We start from the raw sequence: 21,562 nt of genomic DNA on the forward strand, positions 1-21,562 counted from the left end.
CAAATCATACTGCCACGTATGCACCTACGCAACAACCTTGCATGTTTTTCACATGTACCCCAAAACCTAAAATGCAATAAAAAAAAAAAAAAGAATTCAGAAACTAACTCAGAACCACACAGCTTCATGGAAACTGAACAACTGGCTCTTGAATGTTGACTGGATAAACAATGAAATGAAGGCAGAAATAAAGATGTTCTTCGAAACCAACGAGAATGAAGACACCACATACCAGAATCTCTGGGACACATTTAAAGCAGTCTCTAGAGGAAAATATATAGCAATAAGTGCCCACAAGAGAAGCAAGGAGAGATCTAAGATTGACACCCTATTGTCAAAATTGAAAGAGCTAGAGGAGCAAGATCAAAAAAACTCAAAACCTAGCAGAAGACAAGAAATAACTAAGATCAGAGCAGAACTGAAAGAGATTGAGACACAAAAAACCCTTCAAAAAATCAATAAATCCAGGAGCTGGTTTTTCGAAAAGGTCAACAAAATAGACAGACTACTAGCCAGATTAATAAAAAAGAAAAGAGAGAATAATCAATTAGATGCAATAAAAAAATGATATAGGGGATATCACCACAGATTCCACAGAAATTCAAACCATCATCAGAGATTATTACAAACAACTCTATGCACATAAACTAGAAAACCTGGAAGAAATGGATAAATTCCTGGACACTTGCCTCCTCCCAAGCCTAAACCAGGAAGAAGTCGAAACCCTGAATAGACCAATAACAAGGTCTGAAGTTGAGGCAGCAATTAAGAGCCTACCACCCAAAAAAAGCCCAGGTCCAGATGGGTTCAGAGCCGAATTCTACCAGACATACAAAGAGGAACTGGTACCATTCCTGCTGAAACTATTCCAAATAATCCAAAAAGAGGGAATCCTTCCCAAACCATTTTATGAGACCAACATCATCCTGATACCAAAACCCGGCAGAGGCTCAACAAGAAAAGAAAACTTCAGGCCAATATCCATGATGAACAAAGATGCAAAAATCTTCAATAAAATACTGGCAAGGCGATTACAACAGCACATCCAAAAGCTTATCCACATGATCAAGTAGGATTCATCCTGGGGATGTAAGGCTGGTTCAATATACGCAAGTCTATAAATGTAATTCACCACATAAACAGAACCAAAGACAAAAACCACATCATGATCTCAATTGATGCAGGAAGACCTTTGACAAAATTCAACAGCCCTTTATGCTAAAAACCCTCAATAAACTAGGTATCGATGGAATGTATCTCAAAATAATAAAAGCTATTTATGACAAACCAACAGCCAATATCATACTGAATGGGCAAAAACTGGAAGCATTCCCTTTGAAATCTGGCACTAGACAAGGATGCCCTCTCTCACCACTCCTATTCAATATAGTACTGGAAGTTCTAGCCAGAGCAATCAGGCAAGAAAAAGAAATAAAGGGTATTCAATTAGGAAAGGAGGAAGTCAAATTGTCTCTATTTGCAGACGACATGATTGTATATCTAGAAGACCCCATCATCTCAGCCCAAAATCTCCTGAAACTGATAAGCAACTTCAGCAAAGTCTCAGGATACAAAATCAATGTGCAAAAATCATAAGCATTCCTATACACCAATAACAGACTTAAAGAGAGCCAAATCAAGAACGAACTGCCATTCACAATTGCTACAAAGAGAATAAAATACCTAGGAATACAACTAACAAGGAATGTAAAGGACCTCTTCAAGGAGAACTACAAACCACTGCTCAACGAAATAAGAGAGGACACAAACAGATGGAGAAACATTCCATGTTCATGGTTAGGAAGAATCAGTATCGTGAAAATGTCCATACTGCCCAAAGTAATTTACAGATTCAATGCTATCCTCATCAAGCTACCAATGACCTTCTTCACAGAACTGGAAAAAACCACCTTAAACTTCATAGGGAACCAAAAGAGAGCCCACATAGCCAAGTCAATTCTAAGCAAAAAGAACAAAGTGGGAGGCATCACACTACCGGACATCAAACTCTACTACAAGGCTACAGTAATCAAAACAGCATGGTACTGGTACCAAAACAGAGATATAGACCAATGGAACAGAACAGAGGCGTCGGAGGCAACACAACATATCTACAACCATCCGATCTTTGACAAATCTGATAAAAACAAGCAATGGGGAAAGGATTCCCTGTTTAATAAATGGTGTTGGGAAAACTGGCTAGCCATATGCAGAAAGCAGAAACTGGACCCCTTCCTGACACCTTACACTAAAATTAACTCCAGATGGATTAAAGACTTAAACATAAGATCTAACACCATAATGTCCGTAGTAGAAAACCTAGGCAAAACCATTCAGGACATAGGCGTAGGCAAGGACTTCATGACCAAAACACCAAAAGCATTGGCAACAAAAGTCAAAATAGACAAATGGGACCTGATCAAACTCTACAGCTTCTGCACGGCAAAAGAAACAGTCATTAGAGTGAATCAGCCACCAACAGAATAGGAAAAAATTTTTGCAGTTTACCCATCTGACAAAGGGCTGATATCCAGAATTTACCATGAACTAAAGCAGATTTACAAGAAAAAAACAAGCCCATTCAAAAGTGGGCGAAGGATATGAACAGACACTTTACAAAAGAAGACATATATGAGGCCAACAAACATATGAAAAAATGCTCATCATCACTGGTCATTAGAGAAATGCAAATCAAAACTACATTGAGATACCATCTCACGCCAGTCAGAATGGTGATCATTAAAAAATCTGGAGACAACAGATGCTGGAGAGGATGTGGAGAAACAGGAACACTTTTACACTGTTGGTGGGAGTGTAAATTAGTTCAATCATTGTGGGAGACAGCGTGGTGATTCCTCAAGAACCTAGAAATAGAAATTCCATTTGATCCAGCAATCCCATTGCTGGGTATATATCGAAAGGATTATAAATCGTTCTACTATAAGGACACATGCACACGAATGTTCACTGCAGCACAGTTTACAATAGCAAAGACCTGGAACCAACCTAAATGCCCATCGATGATAGACTGGACAGGGAAAATGTGGTACATATACACCATGGAATATTATGCAGCCAACAAAAATGATGAGTTCGTGTCCTTTGTAGGGACATGGATGAACCTGGAAACCATCATTCTCAGCAAACTGACACAAGAACAGAAAATGAAACACCACATGTTCTCACTCATAGGCGGGTGTTGAACAATAAGAACACATGGACACAGGGAGGGGAGCACTACACACTGGGGTCTGTTGGGGGGAAATAAGGGAGGGGACAGCGGGGGGTGGGGAGTGGGGGAGAGATAACATGGGGAGAAATGCCAGATATAGGTGAAGGGGAGGAAGGCAGCAAATCACACTGCCACGTGTGTACCTATGCAACAATCTTGTATGTTCTTCACATGTACCCCAAAACCTAAAATACAATTAAAAAAAACCTAGTGACAAAATTAGATATCTCCACAAATGACTTCTTATAGATTATACTTGGAAATCTTTATTGAAGGGAATGAAAAGGGCATCTCAGCAGAAAATATATAAATAATAGTCATCTCCTCTCTTCAACATCAGTTGTATTACTATTATCTTTTGTGGTTCCTCTGTAGTTTTTCTTCCTCTTCACCAGGCTTATTTACCCTTTCTTATCCCTTCCCACACACTTTTTTCCAACCTGGCTATAAGCACCTACAATTAAATACAAACAGATTCATTCAAATATAAATTAACTTATTCACACACAGAACATATATACAGTTTTACACCCACTCATTTTATTAATACCATGCTGAGATGGACGAGTGAAATCTGAATTAGTAAGAGAACTGGATTTTGGCAGAGCCTGAGAATGGGCAGATTCTTACATAAGAGAAATAGTAATTCCAAGACCAAGAGGATTATAGGGCAAGGTGAGAAAACAGAAGCCCAGATTGGATTTATTTTTAATTGAAAAGGTAACTTAAACTGAAGAGTCATGCAGAATCTTAACACACTATGTTAATGGAATATGAATTAGAAAGAAAGGCAGAATCCTTTGCTCAGATTAGTGAATGAAAACCAAACTACAGGATGTGACATTCAGCTATTAAGAAAAGAAAAATAACAGATCATAGCTGTTCTCAAGTCTCTGAATATCAAGGCATTGTTTCCAGAGACAGGCTTTCTGCCTGCTCTCACAGATGGTTATTAAAATATAATTCAAAAGGAGAAAATCAATACGTATGATGATGAGAGACTAATTAAATCTCAAAATGACATTATAAATAGAGGCAAATCTTTGTTCTATTATGTGCAAACTTTTCTGCAATATAGAATACTGTAATACAGTGAACAAAACAAAAATATATTTATCATTGAAAAATCTATCATTTAACTTTCATTCAGTGAATACTTAGGAACACTGTGCTAAACTGATAAGCAGTAATCATTTTCCCTTTCTTTTAATATACCCTTGCCAATTTTAGTTGGTTGCTTAGAAACATTAAGTAAAACACTAGAAGCCAACGTAAGAAGAATAAGGGCTGTGGTGGGGGTTGCCAATATATTAAAAAATGTGAAGATCAGAATATAACTATATATAAGAGTGTGAAATTATTAGCCAAATTTTGTGAGCTCACTGTTTTCATAGGCATCACAACTCTGGTTGGAAACTGGGAATATGAAGCTTTCTACAACTACAGCCACCAAAACAAAGACTGACATTTTAAATTGGCCACGTGATTAGGAGATTGATAACTGTTCCTGGTTAGCCAGCATAGATGGCAACAGCAGTTTTGGAGGTAAGTAAGAGTCTTTATGGAGACTGGATATTCAGGAGGAAGAACCTGGGTTTCCCTTCCTTATCCCTCTACTGCTACAGAAGAAGTGCTGACATAAAAAGGTTTGCTGCTGGATACACATTCTTGCAAAATGCTATACCTTGAGTTTCATTACAAATAATTTTTTTTGAGATGGACTTCTGCTCGTTACCCAGGCTGGAGTGGAATTGGTGCGATCTTGGCTTACTGCAAACTCCACCTCCTGGGTTCAAGCGATTCTCCTGCCTCAGACTCCCAAGAAGCTGGAATTACAGGCATGCACCAACATGCCTGGCTAATTTTGTATTTTTAATAGAGACGGAGTTTCTCCATGTTGGTCTGGCCGGTCTCAAACTCCCGACCTCAGGTGATCCGCCTGCCTTGGCCACCCAAAGTGCTGGGATTATAGGTGTGAGCTGCCACCCATACCATAAATAATTTTTAATTAAATAAGTATGGGACTGGTCCTATTGCTGGCTGAGTTGTGAAATTTGTTAACTTTAGTAGGCAACTGAAAGTCCCTAGGCCTCAGTTTAGACATTGTAAAATGAAAGAGGAGGAAGTGGTTGGCAAGATGGCCAAACAGGAGCAGCTCTAGTCTGCAGCTCCCAGAGATATCAACTCAGAAGGTAGTGATTTCTGCATTTCCAACTGAGGTACATGACTCATCTCATTGGGACTGGTTAGACAGTATGTGCAGCCCACAGCGGGTGAGCCGAAGCAGGGTGGGGCATCACCTCACCAGGGAAGCACCACAAAGGGTAGGGGAACTCTCTCCCCTAGCCAAGGGAAGCCAGGAGGAACTGTGCCCTGAGAAATGGTACACTCTGGCCAGATACTATGCTTTTCCCACAGTCTTTGCAACCCACAGACCAGGAGAGTCCCTCGGGTGCCTATGCCACCAGGGCCCTGGGTTTCAAGCACAAAACTGGGTGGCCATTTGGGCAGAAACTGAGCTAGCTGTGGGAGTTTTTTTTTTTTTTTTTTCTATACCCCAGTGGCACCTGGAATGCCAGCGAGACAGAACCGTTCACTCTCCTGGAAAGGGGGCTAAAGACAGAGAGCCAAGTGGTCTAGTTAGCAGATCCCACCCCCACAGAGCCCAACAAGCTAAGATCTAGTGGCTTGAAATGCTTGCTGCCAACGCAGCAGTCTGAAGTTGACCTGGGATGCTCAAGCTTGGTTGGAGGAGGCATGTCCACCATTACTGAGTCTTAAGTAGGCGATTTTCACCTAACAGTGTAAACAAAGCCTCCAGGAAGTTCAAACTGGGTGGAGCCAACCTCAGCTGGGCAAAGCTGTTGTAGCCAGACTGCCTCTCTAGATTCCTCCTCTCTGGGCAGGGCATCTTTGAAAGAAAGGCAGTAGCCCAATCAGGGGCTTATAGATAAAACTCTCATCTCCCTGGTACAGAGCACCTGAGGGAAGGGGTGGTTGTGGGGGATTTCAGCAGACTTAAATGTTACTGCCTGCCAGCTCTGAAGAGAGCAGTGGATCTCCCAGCATAGTGCTTGAGGTCTGATAAGGGACAGACTGCCTCCTCAAGTGGGTCCCTGACCTCTGTGCCTTCTGACTGGGAGACACCTCCCAGCAGGGGTCGACAGACACTGCATACAGGAGAGCTCGGGATGGCATCTGGCAGGTGCCTCTCTGAAGCTTTGAGAGGAAAGAATAGGCAGCAATCTTTGCTGTTCCACAGCCTCTGCTGCTGATACTGAGGCAAACAGGGTCTGGAGTGAACCTCCAGCAAACTCCAGCAGACCTGCAGCAGAGAAGCCTCACTGTTAGAAGGAAACTAACAAACAGAAAGGAATAGTAGCATCAACATCAATAAAAAGGATGTCCACACAAAAACCCCATCTGAAGGTCACCAACATCAAAGACCAAAGGTAGATATATCCACGAAGAGGAGGAAAAACCAGCGCAAAAAGACTGAAAATTCTAAAAACCAGAACACCTCTTCTCCTCCAAAGAGTCACAACTCCTCACCAGCAAGAAAACTCCTTGCCAGCAAGGGAACAAAACTGGATGGAGAATGAGTTTGATGAATTGACAGAAGTAGGCTTCAGAAGGTGGGTAATAACAAACTCTTCTGAGCTAAAGGAGCATGTTCTAACCCAATGCAAGGAAGCTAAGAACCTTGAAAAAAGGTTAGAGGAATTGCTAACTAGAATAAACCAGTTTAGAGAAGAACATAAAAGACCTGATGGAGCTAAAAAACAGAGCACAAGCACTTCATGAAGCATACACAAGTATCAATAGCCAAATCAACGAAGGCAAAGAAAGGATATCAGAGATTGAAGATCAACTTAATAAGATAAAGCATAAAAACAAGATTAGAGAAAAAAGAATGAAAAGGAATGAACAAAGCTTCCAAGAAATATGGGACTACGTGAAAAGACCAAACATATGTTTGACTGGTGTATCTGAAAGTGACAAGAAGAATGGAATCAAGTTGGAAAATACACTTCATATTCTCCAGGAGAACTTCCCCAATTTGGCAAGACAGGCCAACATTCAAATTCAGGAAATACACAGAATACCACAAAGATATTCCTTGAGAAGATCAATGCCAAGACACATAATTGTCAGATTCACCAAGGTTGAAGGAAAAAATGTTAAGGGCAGCCAGAGAGAAAGGTTCAGTTACCCACAAAGGGAAGCCCATCAGACTAACAGCAGATCTCTCTGCAGAAACCTACAAGTCAGAAGAGAGTGGGGGCCAATATTTAATGTTTTTAAAGAAACAAAATTTCAACCCAGAATTTCATGTCCAGCCAAATTAAGCTTCATAAGTGAAGGAGAAATAAAATCCATTACAGACAAGCAAATGCTGAGAGATTGTCACCATCAGGTCTGTCTTACAAGAGCACCTGAAGGAAGTACTAAATATGGAAAGGAAAAATCGGCAGCAGCTACTGAAAAAATATACCAAATTGTAAAGAACACTGACACTGTGGAGAAACTGCATCAATCAATGGGCAAAATAACTAGCTAGCATCATAATGACAGGATCAAATTTACACATAACAATATTAACCAGCTGCAAACCAGCTAAATGCCCCAATTAAAAGACACAGACTGGCAAATTGGATGAAGAGTTCAGACCCATGGGTGTGCTGTATTCAGGAGACCCATCTTACGTGCAAAGACTAGGCTCAAAATAGAGGGATGGAGGAATATTTACCAAACAAATGGAAAGCAAAAAAAAAAAAAGCAAGAGTTGCAATTCCAGACTCTGATAAAACAGACTTTAAACCAACAAAGACCAAAAAAGACAAAGAAGGGCGTTACACAATGGCAAAGGCATCAATGCAACGAGAAGTGCTAACTATCCTAAATATATATCCACCCAATACAGAAGCATACACATTCTTAAAGCAAGTTATTAGAGACCTACAAAGAGACTCTCCCACATGATAATAGTGGAAGACTTTAACACCCCACTGTCTGTATTAGACAGATCAATTAGACAAAAAATTAACAAGGATATTCAGGACTTGAACTCAGCTCTGGACCAAGCATACCTAATAGATATCTACAGAACTCCCCACCCCAAATCCACAAAATATACATTCTTCTCAGTACCACATAACACTTATTCTAAAATTGACCACAGAATTGGAAGTAAAACATTCCTCAGCAAATGCAAAATAATGGAAATCATAAACAGTCTCTCAGACCACAGTGCAATCAAATTAGAACTCAGGATTAAAAAACTCATTCAAAATCTCACAACTACATGGAAACTGAACAACCTGCTCCTGAATGACTGCTGGGTAAATAACAAAATTAAGGCAGAAATAAATAAGTTCTTTGAAACTAATGAGAACGAACACAATGTACCAGAATCTTGGGGTCACAGCTAAAGCAGTGTTGAGAGGCAAATTTATAGCACTAATTGCCCAAAGGAGAAAACAGGAAAGATCTAAAATCAACATCCTAACATCACAATTAAACGAACTAGAGAAGCAAGAGCAAACAAATTCAAAAGCTAGCAGAAGACAAGAAATAACTAAGATCAGAGCAGAACTGAAGGAGACAGAGACACAAAAATCCCTTCAAAAAAAAATCAATGAAATCAGGAGCTGGTTTTTTGAAAACATTAACAAAATAGTTAGATCACTAGTCAGACTAATACAGAAGAAAAGAGAGAAGAATCAAAATAGACACAATGCAAAATGATAAAGGGGATATCACCACTGATCCCACAGAAACACTAACTACCATCACAGCACACTATAAACATCTTTATGCAAATAAACTAGAAAATCTAGAAGAAATGGACACATTCCTGGATACTTACACCCTCCCAAGACTGAACTAGGAAGAAGTTGAATCCCTGAATAGACCAATAACAAGTTCTGAAATTGAAGCAGTAATTAATAGCCTACCAAACAAAAAAAGCCCAGGACCAGACAGATTCCTCACTGAATTCTACCAGGGGTACAAAGAGGAACTGGTACCATTTCTTCTGAAACTGTTCCAAATGGTAAAAAAAAGGGGGACTCCACTCTAAGTCATTTTACAAGGCCAGCATCATCCTGATATCAAACCCTCGCAGAGACACCACAAAGAAAAATTTCAGGCCAATATCCCTGATGAACATCGATGCAAAAATCCTCAGTAAAATACTGGCCAACCAAATCCAGCAAGCACATCAAAAAGTTTATCCACCACAATCAAGTCAGCTTTATCCCTGGGATGCCAAGCTGGTTCAACATATGCAAATCAATAAATGTAATCCATCACATAAACAGAACCAATGACAAAAACCACGATTATCTCAATAGATGCAGAAGAGATCTTCGATAAAATTCAACACTTCTTCATGTCAAAAATCTCAATAAACTAGGTACTTATGAAACATACCTCAAAATAAAAGAGCTATTTATGACAAACCCAAAGCCAATATCATACCAAATGGGCAAAAACTGAAAAAATTCTCTTTGAAAACCGGCACAAGACAAGGATGCCTTCTCTCAACACTCCATTTCAACATAGTATTGGAAGTTCTGGTCAGGGCAATCAGGAAAGAGAAAGAAATAGGGGTATTTGAATAGGAAGAAAAAAAGTAAAATTGTCTCTGTTTATAGATGACATGATTGTATATTTAGAAAACTTTGTCATCTCAGCCCAGAATCTCCTTAAGCTTATGATAAGCAACTTCAGCAAAGTCTCAGGATACAAAATTAATGTGCAAAAATCACAAGCATTCCTATACACCAATAATAGAGAGCCAAAACATGAGTTAACTCCCATTCACAATTGCTACAAAGAGAATAAAATACCTAGGAATACAACTTACAAGGGATGTGAAGAACCTCTTTAAGGAGAACTACAAATCACTACTCAAGGAAGTAAGAGAGGACACAAACAAATGGAAAAACATTCTATGCTCATGGATAGGAAGAATCAATTTTGTGAAAACGGCCATACTGCCCAAAGTAATTTATAGATTCAATGCTATCCCCAACAAGCTACCATTGACCTACTTCATAGAAGAAAAAACTACTTTAAATCTCATATGGAACCAAAAAGTGGCCCAGATAGCCAAGACGATCCTAAGCAAAGAGAACAAAGATGGAGGCATCATGCTACCTGACTTCTGACTACACTACAATGCTACAGTAACCAAAACAGCATGGTACTGGTACCAAAACAGATATATAGACCAATGGAAGAGAACGGAGGGCTCAGAAATAACACCACATATCTACAACTATCTGATCTTTAACAAACCTGACAAAAACAAACAATGGGCAAAGGATTCTCTATTTAACAAATGATACTGGGCAAACTGGCTAGCCATATGCAGAAAACTGTATCTGGACCCCTTCCTTACACCTTATAAAAAAATTAACTCAAGATGGATAAAAGACTTAAACATAGGACTTAAAATCCCTAGAAGAAAACCTAGGCAATATCATTCAGGACATAGACATGGGCAAAGACTTCATGACTAAAACACCAAAAGCAATGGCAACAAAAGCCAAAATAGTCAAATGAGATCTAATTAAACTAAAGAGCTTCTGCACAGCAAAAGAAACAATTATCAGAGTGAACAGGCAACCTAAAGAATGGGAGAAAAATTCTGTAATCTATCCATCTGACAAAGGGCTAGTGACCAGAATCTACAAAGAACTTACACAAATTTACAAGAAAAAAACAACCCCATCAAAAAGTGGGCAAAGGATATGAACAGACATTTCTGAAAAGAAGACATTTATGCAGTCAACAAACATGAAAAGAAGGTCATCATCATTGGTCATTAGAGAAATGCAAATCAAAACCACATTGAAATGCCATCTCATGCCAGTTAGAATGGCAATCACTAAAAAGTCTGGAAACAATAGATGCTGGAGGGGATGTAGAGAAATAGAAATGCTTTTACACTGTTGGTGGGAGTGTAAATTAGTTCAACCATTGTGGAAGACAGTGTGGCAATTCCTCAAGGATCTAGAACCAGAAATACCATTTGACCCAGCAATCCCATTACAAGGTATATACCCAAAGGATTATAAATCTTTCTACTATAAAGACATATGCACACGTATGTTTATTGCAGCACTGTTCACAATAGCAAAGATTGGAACCAACCCAAATGCCCATCAATGATAGACTGGATAAAGAAAATGTGGCACATGTACACCATGAAATACTATACAGCCATAAAAAATGATGAGTTCATGTCTTTTACAGGGACATGGATGAAGCTGGAAACCATCATTCTCAGCAAACTAATACAGGAACAGAAAACCAAACACCGCATGTTCTCACTCATAAGTGGGAGATGAACAATGAGAACACATGGACACAGGGAGGGGAACATCACATACCAGGGCCTGTTAGGGGGTGGTGGGCTAGGAGAGGGATAGCATTAGAAGAAATACCTAATGTAGATGATGGGTTGATGGGTGTAGTAAACCACCATGGTACGTGAATACCTATGTAAAAAACCAGCATGTTCTGCACATGTATCCCAGAACTTAAAGGACCAAAGAAAAAAAAAAAAAAGAGGATGGCTTAAGTCAGTCATTCCTAAGGTTTCAAAAAAGAACTTTAAGGGCCACCTCAGGGGAATGGGGCCAAATGAATAGGTTTACTCAGAGTAACTCAGCTTACTATACTTATGCTCTAAAAAATTGTATTTAAGTGTTTTGTCACAATCAAAAACAAAAACAAGTTTAAAAACCACTAGTTTAGATCATTTTTTAAGATTGCTTTCATCTCTACACTATTCAAGAACAAAATGGAAAAGACTTATAAACCTACCAAAAAGTTTTAAAATTCTCTAATAGTGTAACCTATATAATGACCTGTAATAGTGGAATTCAGCATGTATGGAAATTTACAATGTATACATTGTCTATTATAGAAAATGGATTTTTAATTATGAATTTCTGCCTTAGAACATGGTATAAGAAAATTTCTAAAACAAACAAAACAAAACTAAAAAAATAAACAACCAATCAAACAAATTTGTCTTCTTTTTCTGGATCTACATTATGTTTATAAATTATTTTATACTCCCCCCAACAAAAGATGGAGTCTAATTCTCCTCCCTTTGAATATGAGCCATCCTTAATGACTCCTTGCTAATCAACAAATGTGGCAGAAGTGAAGCTGCATGACTAGGTTATTAAAAGGCAGTAACATTTGTGCTTGGCTCTCTCTTTCAGGATGTTTGTCTTTGGAATTCAGTCATCATGCTGTGAGGAAGCCAAGGAGCCACCTGAAAAGGCCTCATATAGGTGTTTCATCTAGTGTCCAAGCCTAGAGTCAGCATCAATCAGCAGGCAAAGGAGTGAGCAAGCCTTCAGGTGAGTCCAGCTTTCAGTATTCAAGCCCCCTCAGCTAATGCTCAGGAGAACAATGATAAGCTGTTCCCATTGATCCCCAGAGAAATTATGTATTTGTGAATAAAATAAACATTACTGGTATTTTAAGCCACCAAGTTTTGGGATGGTTTATTACTATACTCAATAGATACTTCAATACGTATAAACATAAATCACATAATTTCTCAGAATCTCATACTCCTTATCTGTTAAACAAAGAAACAAATGCAGGTTTTTTGGGTTAAGATGGCAGACTGAGCACATTTAATTCCTCCTGAAATTTCACTGGAACTACAGTAAAAGGTTCTGTTGTTGTTTCAAAGGTATAACTCTATAAAGACAAACAGAACAGGTGAAATACCCAGAGCCTCAAAGGTAAAAAACTAGAAGGCAGAGATGTCAGTGAAAATGGGTTTAGTAGACCTGAAACAGCTAAATACCAAGCCCAAAGTAACTTGATTTACGCTGCAGCATTCTTAAAGGGCACAGAATCAGAACTGGGAATATAAGGGGGGAGGCAAAAATTAGAACTATAGTAAAAACTAAAGAAAAAGCTTCCTAGATCTCTCCCTTGCCACTATATAACTATCCCTCCTCCATCCCTACACAAGCAGAAGTCTGTAAATTCCTATTATTTGGAGAGGGTAAAACAGAGGTGCTTTGGACTAGCGAATGCCAGACACAGATGAGGTTATAAGAACTATACCAAGACATAGGGGCAGTAAACAACTAATTACTGAATACTAACCGACTGACCAATCAAGAGAGACTCCCAATCTCCTTCTTCCAACAAATAGAATACTTACCCTGCCCCTCCCTTGGACAGAAGATTGGAAGACACTTTCATGGGGAATCTGATTAGACTAAGAAGAAATAACTGAAGACATGGACATCAGGGTTCCCCAATCAACAGGCCACTCATATCACCTCATAATAAAGCTATGGTCAACAAATCTTATTTATGCCTCACCTTCCAATTATCCATTTTAGTTCCCTACTATTAACCATGAGCAGAAAATCAAAGACTACCAAACTTCTGATGAAAGCCTCCAATATGGAGGACAGAGACCAAAACAGACAAAAGCAATGTGGAAGAATCAAACCATGCAGGAAGAAGAAAAAAATTTAGAACCTATTACTAGCTTTCTCAGAGGAATAGAAGATAGTACAACCATGAGATAAAAGGGTACCAGTAAAAAGAAAGATTCAGAGGGGAAAAAAATTCTTCACAATTAAAGGCATTATAGCAGAAGTAAAATACTCAATAGAAAAGTTTTGAGAAAATTCTGTAAATCATAAAGCAAAAGAGAAGGGAAATACAAGTAAAAATGTAAGAAAATTAGGAGTCCAGAAAATCTGGCTTTTGAATAATAGGAGATCCAGAAAGAAAGAATAGAAAAAACAGAGGAGAGAAAATCATCAACAAAATAATCCAACAAAATTTTCTGGAATTTCAGGACATACAGCTGCTAGATGAGTATGTCTAGCAGCAGAAGGGATGAATACAAACCCACACCAAGGCACAACACTGCAATTTCAAAACCTCCAAGGCAAGAGATGGCTCAACAAGCTTCCAGAGAGACAGATACAAAGGTAGAGAGATATCTGATTCAAAGGAACAGGAATCACAGCGGCCTGGGGTGAGAACTACACTCCATACAGATTAGAATGAATGGCCTGAAATTTAGCAATGTTGACACCTATCATCACCAAGACCCTGACTGCCTTTGTACTCTTTTTTTTTAAACTAAAGATAGAATGTACAGGTGAGCCGACTTCTTATTCCTGGCTTACCAGGGGTGTCATGAAGTCCCTGCTCTCTTCTTCTTTCTCTGCTGACTCAGCTGAAGATACTCAGTTCACCTCACAGATTAAACCTATAGTACTCTTGACAGTTGGAGGGCTCTTTCTGACAGACATCTAATAGTCTCAATTGCAGCTCTGCTAGATGTTCCAAGAGGTGTCCTTTGTTTCTCAGGACTCATTCACACAGAGGGAACTATAAAAATGGGAACAATAGTTAACCTCTGGACAGAAGGGTGGGGCAATGTGATTGGGGGTGGGCTCCCTGGGGCTTTTACAGTACCAGTAGTGTTCTTGAGTGCTGAGTTCTTGGGTTTTAATTTTATTATCAAGATGCATAGAAATGTTGATTATCATCTTCTGCATGTGTAACACATTTTGGACTTTAAAAATGTGTGCCATCAGTTGCTGAGATAAGAGTAATGTTCCTGCCCTATCATAATACCTTCCTCCACAATAGATATACATTGTCATAACATGTATTGAATTTCCTAAGACATAGTATTAAATATTTTTAAATGCTTTCATTCATATCTTTACAACTTCATAAGGTAGCTTCTTTATTATCCAATTTTACAAATGAGAAAATAAACACAGAGAGGTTAAACACATTTTCTAGGATTGTACAGTTTGTATGTTATGGAGCCAGAATTCAAACCCAGCCTGAAAAGCTATAAAACCTGTGTTATTCTGACTGTTGAACAATGCCAAACCTTATACTATGTATAAAAACAAATAATAAAATGAAAAACTAAATCCACATGGGTGTAGGAGCTAGTAAACTGTAAGACGTCCAAAGAAAGAAAAAAAATTCAACAAGCATCAAGCAAAATCAATATATTAGGAAATTAACCATTTAAATAATAAAACTCAGGTATAAATGACACTTTAAGACTCAACATGCCCAATTTCCTCATTCTACAAATGTTCAGTCACGATAAAAAACAAGAGGGCTAAGTTATCTGTTTAAGGTCACACTGGCAGTTATAGGTAGTAGTTGAGTCAAAGACTCAGTTCTTAACTGACAATGTGTGAGTCCAGGCATGTAATAATAAATGAGTTACAATTTGAAGGATCCCTGTATCAGTTTAGTACTTTGGTACTGCCTATGACTACTTCAATAGTGGCAGGCAGCTGAAATGAGGAAAGACCAGAATGGATTAGTCATAACAAGGGGTGTTTACATCATTGTCTATAGGATGACTTTTCTGAACATTTGGCAAAAAATAAAATTGAAGGTGGGAGAGAGAAAGAAAGAAAGATGGAAAAAAAAGTCTGACTCACAGGACTTTAGCCATCAGAGCCAAATAAAGCAAATACATTCATTAGATTTTGGAGATGTACTTTTTACTAAGTTCAATGATGTATATTTTGTAAAACTGTAATAAAAGCATCAGTGAAATGTTCTTTTATGAGCCTCGTTATAAAAACTTTTGAAAGTCTCCTCTCTATAAAGTTTTCTTTTATGAAATAGATGTCTTAATCTGGACATATCTTACAGAACTTATTACAGCCTTGAGATCAATTTGATATTCCAACAGGGTAAACATGCCAGAAACCCAGAAAAAGTGCCTTCCATTCATTCGTCACTCATTCAGTAAATTATTAACTGAGTATAGACTGCATGTACCACATGCTGGGTCTTTAAAACAAACAGACGGATTCAAACTGAAGGAACTGTACATGCATTTACTCCTGGACCCAACAACCCCACTTCTAGAAATATCCTATAGATACACCTGTAGATGAACAAAGTGATATATGTATAGTCATTCATTGTGGCATTGTTTACAATAACAAAATAATGAACACAATTCATTTCTTTTAATAGGAATCTGAGTAAATAAATCCAGTTTACTTACTCCAGTAACAATGTACATCCAATACATTCCATACGATGGAATATATTTGTAAAAAATAATAAAGCTTTCCATGTACTGATACAGAAAGATATCTAGAATACATGAACTGAACAAAAAGCAAGGTTCCAGATGATGTATACACAGTTACCCACCAAAGGGGGAAAATGAGAATATTTATTTATATTTGTTTGCGTTTGCCTAAAAAAAAAAAAAAAAACAGGAAAGAATACAAGAGACAACAGAAAAGAGAGTGAAAGTGAGATGTCTGAAACATATTTATTTTTATATTTTTCATTTTTGAAAATGTGTTACCTACTCAATAAAAAGTTGAGTTTAATATAAAAAAGAAAAAATAACTCTTCCCATAGGAAGAGCTAAGAAAAGTCAAATCCAAGTTTCCCACTCTGATCAAGGGAAAGATCTGAGAGATTTAGTCTAAAGTCAGTCCATTCTCTAAGGAAACCTGTAGATGGAGTTACCTGGGCCTTGAAAATACTTCTAAGGTAGGAATCCTAATGTGACAAGTCCTTTGCTTTTCCCAAATGGCAAGCCCTGTGCCAGGTTTCGTCTAACAGCTGCCCCTCAAGTTGCTCTTAGAGAAACTGTGAAACTCTATGGTACTTTATCTGTGAAGATCACAGGACTCACACACAGATCCCATCGTTATTTCAGCTGAAGACCACTTGTTCTTCCCTGGCTATTTTAGAGTGACAAAGATCACAGGATGCTTTTATCCAAGGTGAGAAAAAACTGCAGAATTCATTATGTCATATCAAGGTTCTACTAAACTCATGAAATGGGTTGAGCTGGCTATGAGCTTGCTCCTAAAGTAAATGTCAGAGTTCACAGCTACTCTTTTCTGAACTACTTAGACTGCAATGATATTTTTAAAAATTTGGGGAAGAATTGCTTCATTTCTTTTAAAGATAACCGTGCTGCTTAAAAATGTTTCAAGTGTGAAAGGGGCATCATAATTTTAGAAAGATACAAAAGTGTAAGAGAGGATGTAGTGCTAACCTCCTCTCCTCTATCACTTACCATCCAGGTTGTTTCTCTGAAGATGTATCACCACTAGCAGCTGTTATAGTAGGTAAAACTCCTACACTTTTCACATCTTTCTAAAAGGACAGCCAATTTGACAGGCATACCTAGTCATGTGATTCACAGGGAGCAAAGGCATTCCTCAGCTGTTAGGTGAACCCACGCTGGGTTTTTGCAGTTTCCCTAATACCACTTGAAGACAAGACATGGGAAACAAGCTGTTAGAGAATACCCAGCATAGGTCCTGCTACCAGAGAAGAGGGAGGAAAACTGTAATAACTGCCAAGAATGAGGCATCTTTGAGAAAACATTCTTATTGGCAAGTAAGAGTGGCTTCCCAAGAGATCAAGTAATTATAAACATACTTACATTTGGAAGATGTAGTCTAACTTTCTATAATAAAAGAACTACTTCCACAGTGCCCCTAACAAATGAACTTCATGCCACACCTGAATTGAGGTGGCATCCAGATAGAACAGCTAGGAGAATTCAGCACCAGGAGTTCTAATAAGATAAAGGAAGTCTGCTAAAAGGTCTACTCATCTAGGGTCAAAGTCACGTATGCAAATACCCCAAGTTCAGGTTGGGGCTAAGTCCAGATTCCACAAGACTGGCACAGATGAGAGGGAAGCAGACATCTGAGACACAGATGAGGTAGAAGCTCAAATAAGTGGACCATATTCAGAGTCAATATAGCCACTCAAAAACTTGTAGGCATATGAGTTGGCAAACTGACTTCAGAGATCAAGATATTAGTATAGAAAGAATGGAGTAGATAGAAATCAGAGTGTAAATTCAAAGGTGTCTCCTTGGGGCAATATTGGCATAATGGAGGGGTGTTTGTGTATGCAAATAAATAAAGAAGTCATCAACAGCAAATGTTCAAAAATGAAGTATTATAAACACTAACCTGTATGAATGTAGAATAGGTCTAGCACTGGCTTAGAGCGTCAAACAGAAAATCTCTGTGTAAGAATAATTTATACCACATGCAGCTTATGGACATAGGTAATTTACCAGAAACTATGTCCTTAAATATTTCTAGGTTTGTTTTGTTTGGTTAGAATGTGAGGGGCATTTAAACCTTTGAAGGTTTGTCTTGTTACAAGGTGAGGGGCACTTAGAAGTATTTAAGTAATGTACATTTTCTGTGATAAAACAGTATAGAGCTACATAAAGAAACATTAATAATATATACAATTCTACCTCCCTGAGGAAACTATTAACAGATTGGTGAGCACCCTTCTATGCTCAAAGTACAAAAGGTTTCGCTGCACTTAAAAATGTTGGAGTCATATTTTACCTATAATGATGTAACTTACTTTTTTCACTTTACAATGTATTGTGAACATTTCTCTTAGTCACTTTACATACACATCATATTCTTAACAGCAGCACAGTATTTGCAATATAGATTAACATAATTTAGTTAACTAATCTAATTAGATTGCTTCAAATATCACTACTATAAATAATGTACATTCTTTCCATTTATCTTTTTACTTATGTTACATCTCTGTAATATTTATGGTAAGCTTTTCTATTCAAACTACCTTTTGGTCTTTAGATAATAGTTTTATAGCTTTCTCCATATATATTTTACACATTTCCTTTTAGGTTTATTTCTAAGTATTTCATATATTTTCCATAAAGTCTTCTAATTGATTACTGCTCAAATATGGGATATCTACTAAATATTTGCATACATACATTTATATAATAGATATATAAAATATATATGTATATTTATTTTATTTATAATGTAGCCACCTCTCTAATCAAATTTGCTTATTATTCACGAGTTTTGTATTTCATTCTCTTATTCTAGGTAACAATCACCTAAAAATAAAGATTTTGCTGTTTCCAGTAAATATGTATACGGCTTCTTTTTGTTGTATTAACTAGACATATCAGAATAATGCTGAATAATTAATGTCTACTTTTTAAATAATTTAATAATATACTTTCAGCCAAAATATATTTAAAAATTATTTACCATTCTTGATGTTAGGGAAAATGAGATGTGCAGGTGAACTTCTGTTTTCAGCGGCTTCTTTCTTCGGGCTAACAGCTGAAATAAAACTGCTGAAAGTGGAAATCTGGCCTTTGGCTCCTCTGTCCAAACCCTAAAAACAGAAAAGTTAACATTGCTATTTAATTCCTACTACCTATACTTAAATTATTTTATTGTAAAAATCACAAACATTTATAAAAGACTTTAATTTGATAATACATAGATAATAAAAATGTATATAAATTTAACTTACTTTTTCTAGGACTTAACTGCAAGGGCCTTATCATCTAACCACTTACAAATTGAGAAGTTTGGAAATAGGAATAACAGTACCCATCTTACAGAGTTATTGTAAAATTTAACAGAAATAATGCATATAATTAGCATTGTTCCTTGCACATTGTACACCCTCCATTAATGTTAACTACTATTTCAACTATGTATTTAAATAATACTATTTTTGTGACCTCCATAAATGTTATTTTTAATAAATAGCATGCCTGTGATTCTTTACAGGCTGATTCACTGAAGGCTATCCTCTCATCTGATGCAACTTTACAGGTTCGGGTAAAAAGACAACCCTTTAGAGTTTATTTTTTCTAAACACTGTGATTGGTTATACCAGCATTTTTTTTTTTTTTTTTTTTTTCACAAGTAGTGCCAAGTACTTTGGGATCCTTAGGCACAGGTAACAGCAATCTTCTAAAACACAGAATCTATCCATTAACACATCTTACATGAAATAACTCTATAAAATTCATAGTACATATTTAATTAATCAGTATTTTGTAATTATATATAAAATCTTTATGCATAATTTAAAGTGCAAGATTAAGCTATAGAGCTGCCTCAGAGCTTATTCTCAGCTCTCTGAGATCTTTTTATACTATGTTCCAGCTTCCAGATGCTCAAGAGAATATAGTAGTTAACTTCTTTAACATCTACTTTTTAATCTAAAGGTAACATCTTCACTTCAACAGTAGAGGAGGAGTTTCTTTTTCATCTCCCCCTTAATTCACCAGAATGATCACCATTTACCTTTCCAGAATTCAATCATAACATAGCAGAAGCATTTACGCTCACTAAATTCCCCATTCTCTTACAGTTAGGTAGAGCCATCTGATTAATTCTAATAGGCCACAAGTGGAAATTACATCTGTTATTTCTGGGTCAGAAAGTATCAGTGCATTTAAGACTGGAGCAAAACTCTAGCTCTTCTCTCTTTTCAACTGTGGCAACCATCCAGGCTGAGTTGTTACAGCATCTTAGCTGGGGTTCTTGAGTAACTATGTGAAACAGAGCCGATCGTGACCAATGTTAGACTATACCATTTGCAATAAGAAATGTTAACAGTTTTCAATCACTGAAACTTGGGGCTAATTTATAACTGCAGAATAGCCTATCATAACTTGCTTCTGAAGCTTTTTCCAGTGTTCAACATTTCTACAAAACCAATCATTCCTATTTATTCTTGTAATTTATTTAAATTGTTCCACTGAAATTATAATCATTCTATATTAGCCCTTCATGCTGGACTAGAAATTCATCACAAAGATTGTCATACAGTGAATCTTGTGCATAGGTGCTATACTTTAGAGTAAATTTATTTTTTAAAAAATTAGTATAAAGGAGCCCAAAGACAATACATTTCAGATACTATGCACATAGAATTAAAAAGTCTCTGGAATTAAGAGACTTTTAGAAATTAGTTAATTCCTTTATTTCACAGAAAGAAAAGTGGAACTATCTGAGACTCACCTGAAGTGACCTGACTAACAAGCAATGGAGATGAAATGGGCACTAAATGGGAACCTGAGGGACACTTCCATGAGTAAAGTAAAGAAATATAAGCATTTTTTTGGTGTGACATCTTTGCTTGTTCATAGATTTTACTATAATTTGTTTTGTTTTTGCTTGCTACTTGATTCTTGGCTAGATTTCAGCTCAGTAATGTCTGGGTTTACATTTCTGCATTAGGAAACAAATTATTTATTGAGTATTTGTTATATATCTCCTACTACAGTAGCTTCTTTAATACATTATAACATTCCCACATGTATTTACACCCCATTTTATAGATGGAAAAATTGAATTACCATGCCCATGTTCACAGAGCTGATAAATGGGAAGCCAAGATTCAAACTCCAGTTTGAAGGACCATGAAATCTGTATTCTTAACACTTATATTACAGTCTCTCACTTCAGC

General features: G+C 37.3%; 1 protein-coding gene across 3 annotated transcripts in view; it reads right to left on the reverse strand.

The window, feature by feature from the left end:
• The window catches only part of HECTD2 (HECT domain E3 ubiquitin protein ligase 2), a 106,312-nt gene that overhangs the window by 73,024 nt on the left and 11,726 nt on the right, over positions 1-21,562 (reverse strand). For all 3 annotated transcript variants that reach the window (XR_010341779.1, XR_001107869.3, XM_012454765.3), the window contains exon 2: positions 19,339-19,468. Coding sequence is in view for 1 of the 3 variants with exons in the window: in XM_012454765.3 (XP_012310188.1) it covers positions 19,339-19,468 (130 nt within the window). In the remaining 2 variants the exon portion in view is untranslated. The remainder of the gene's footprint in view (positions 1-19,338; positions 19,469-21,562) is intronic.

This window comes from Aotus nancymaae, unplaced genomic scaffold (assembly GCF_030222135.1).
Source record: "Aotus nancymaae isolate 86718 unplaced genomic scaffold, 86718_ANA_hifiasm-v0.15.2.pri h1tg000010l, whole genome shotgun sequence".
NCBI classification, from domain to species: Eukaryota; Metazoa; Chordata; class Mammalia; order Primates; family Aotidae; genus Aotus; species Aotus nancymaae.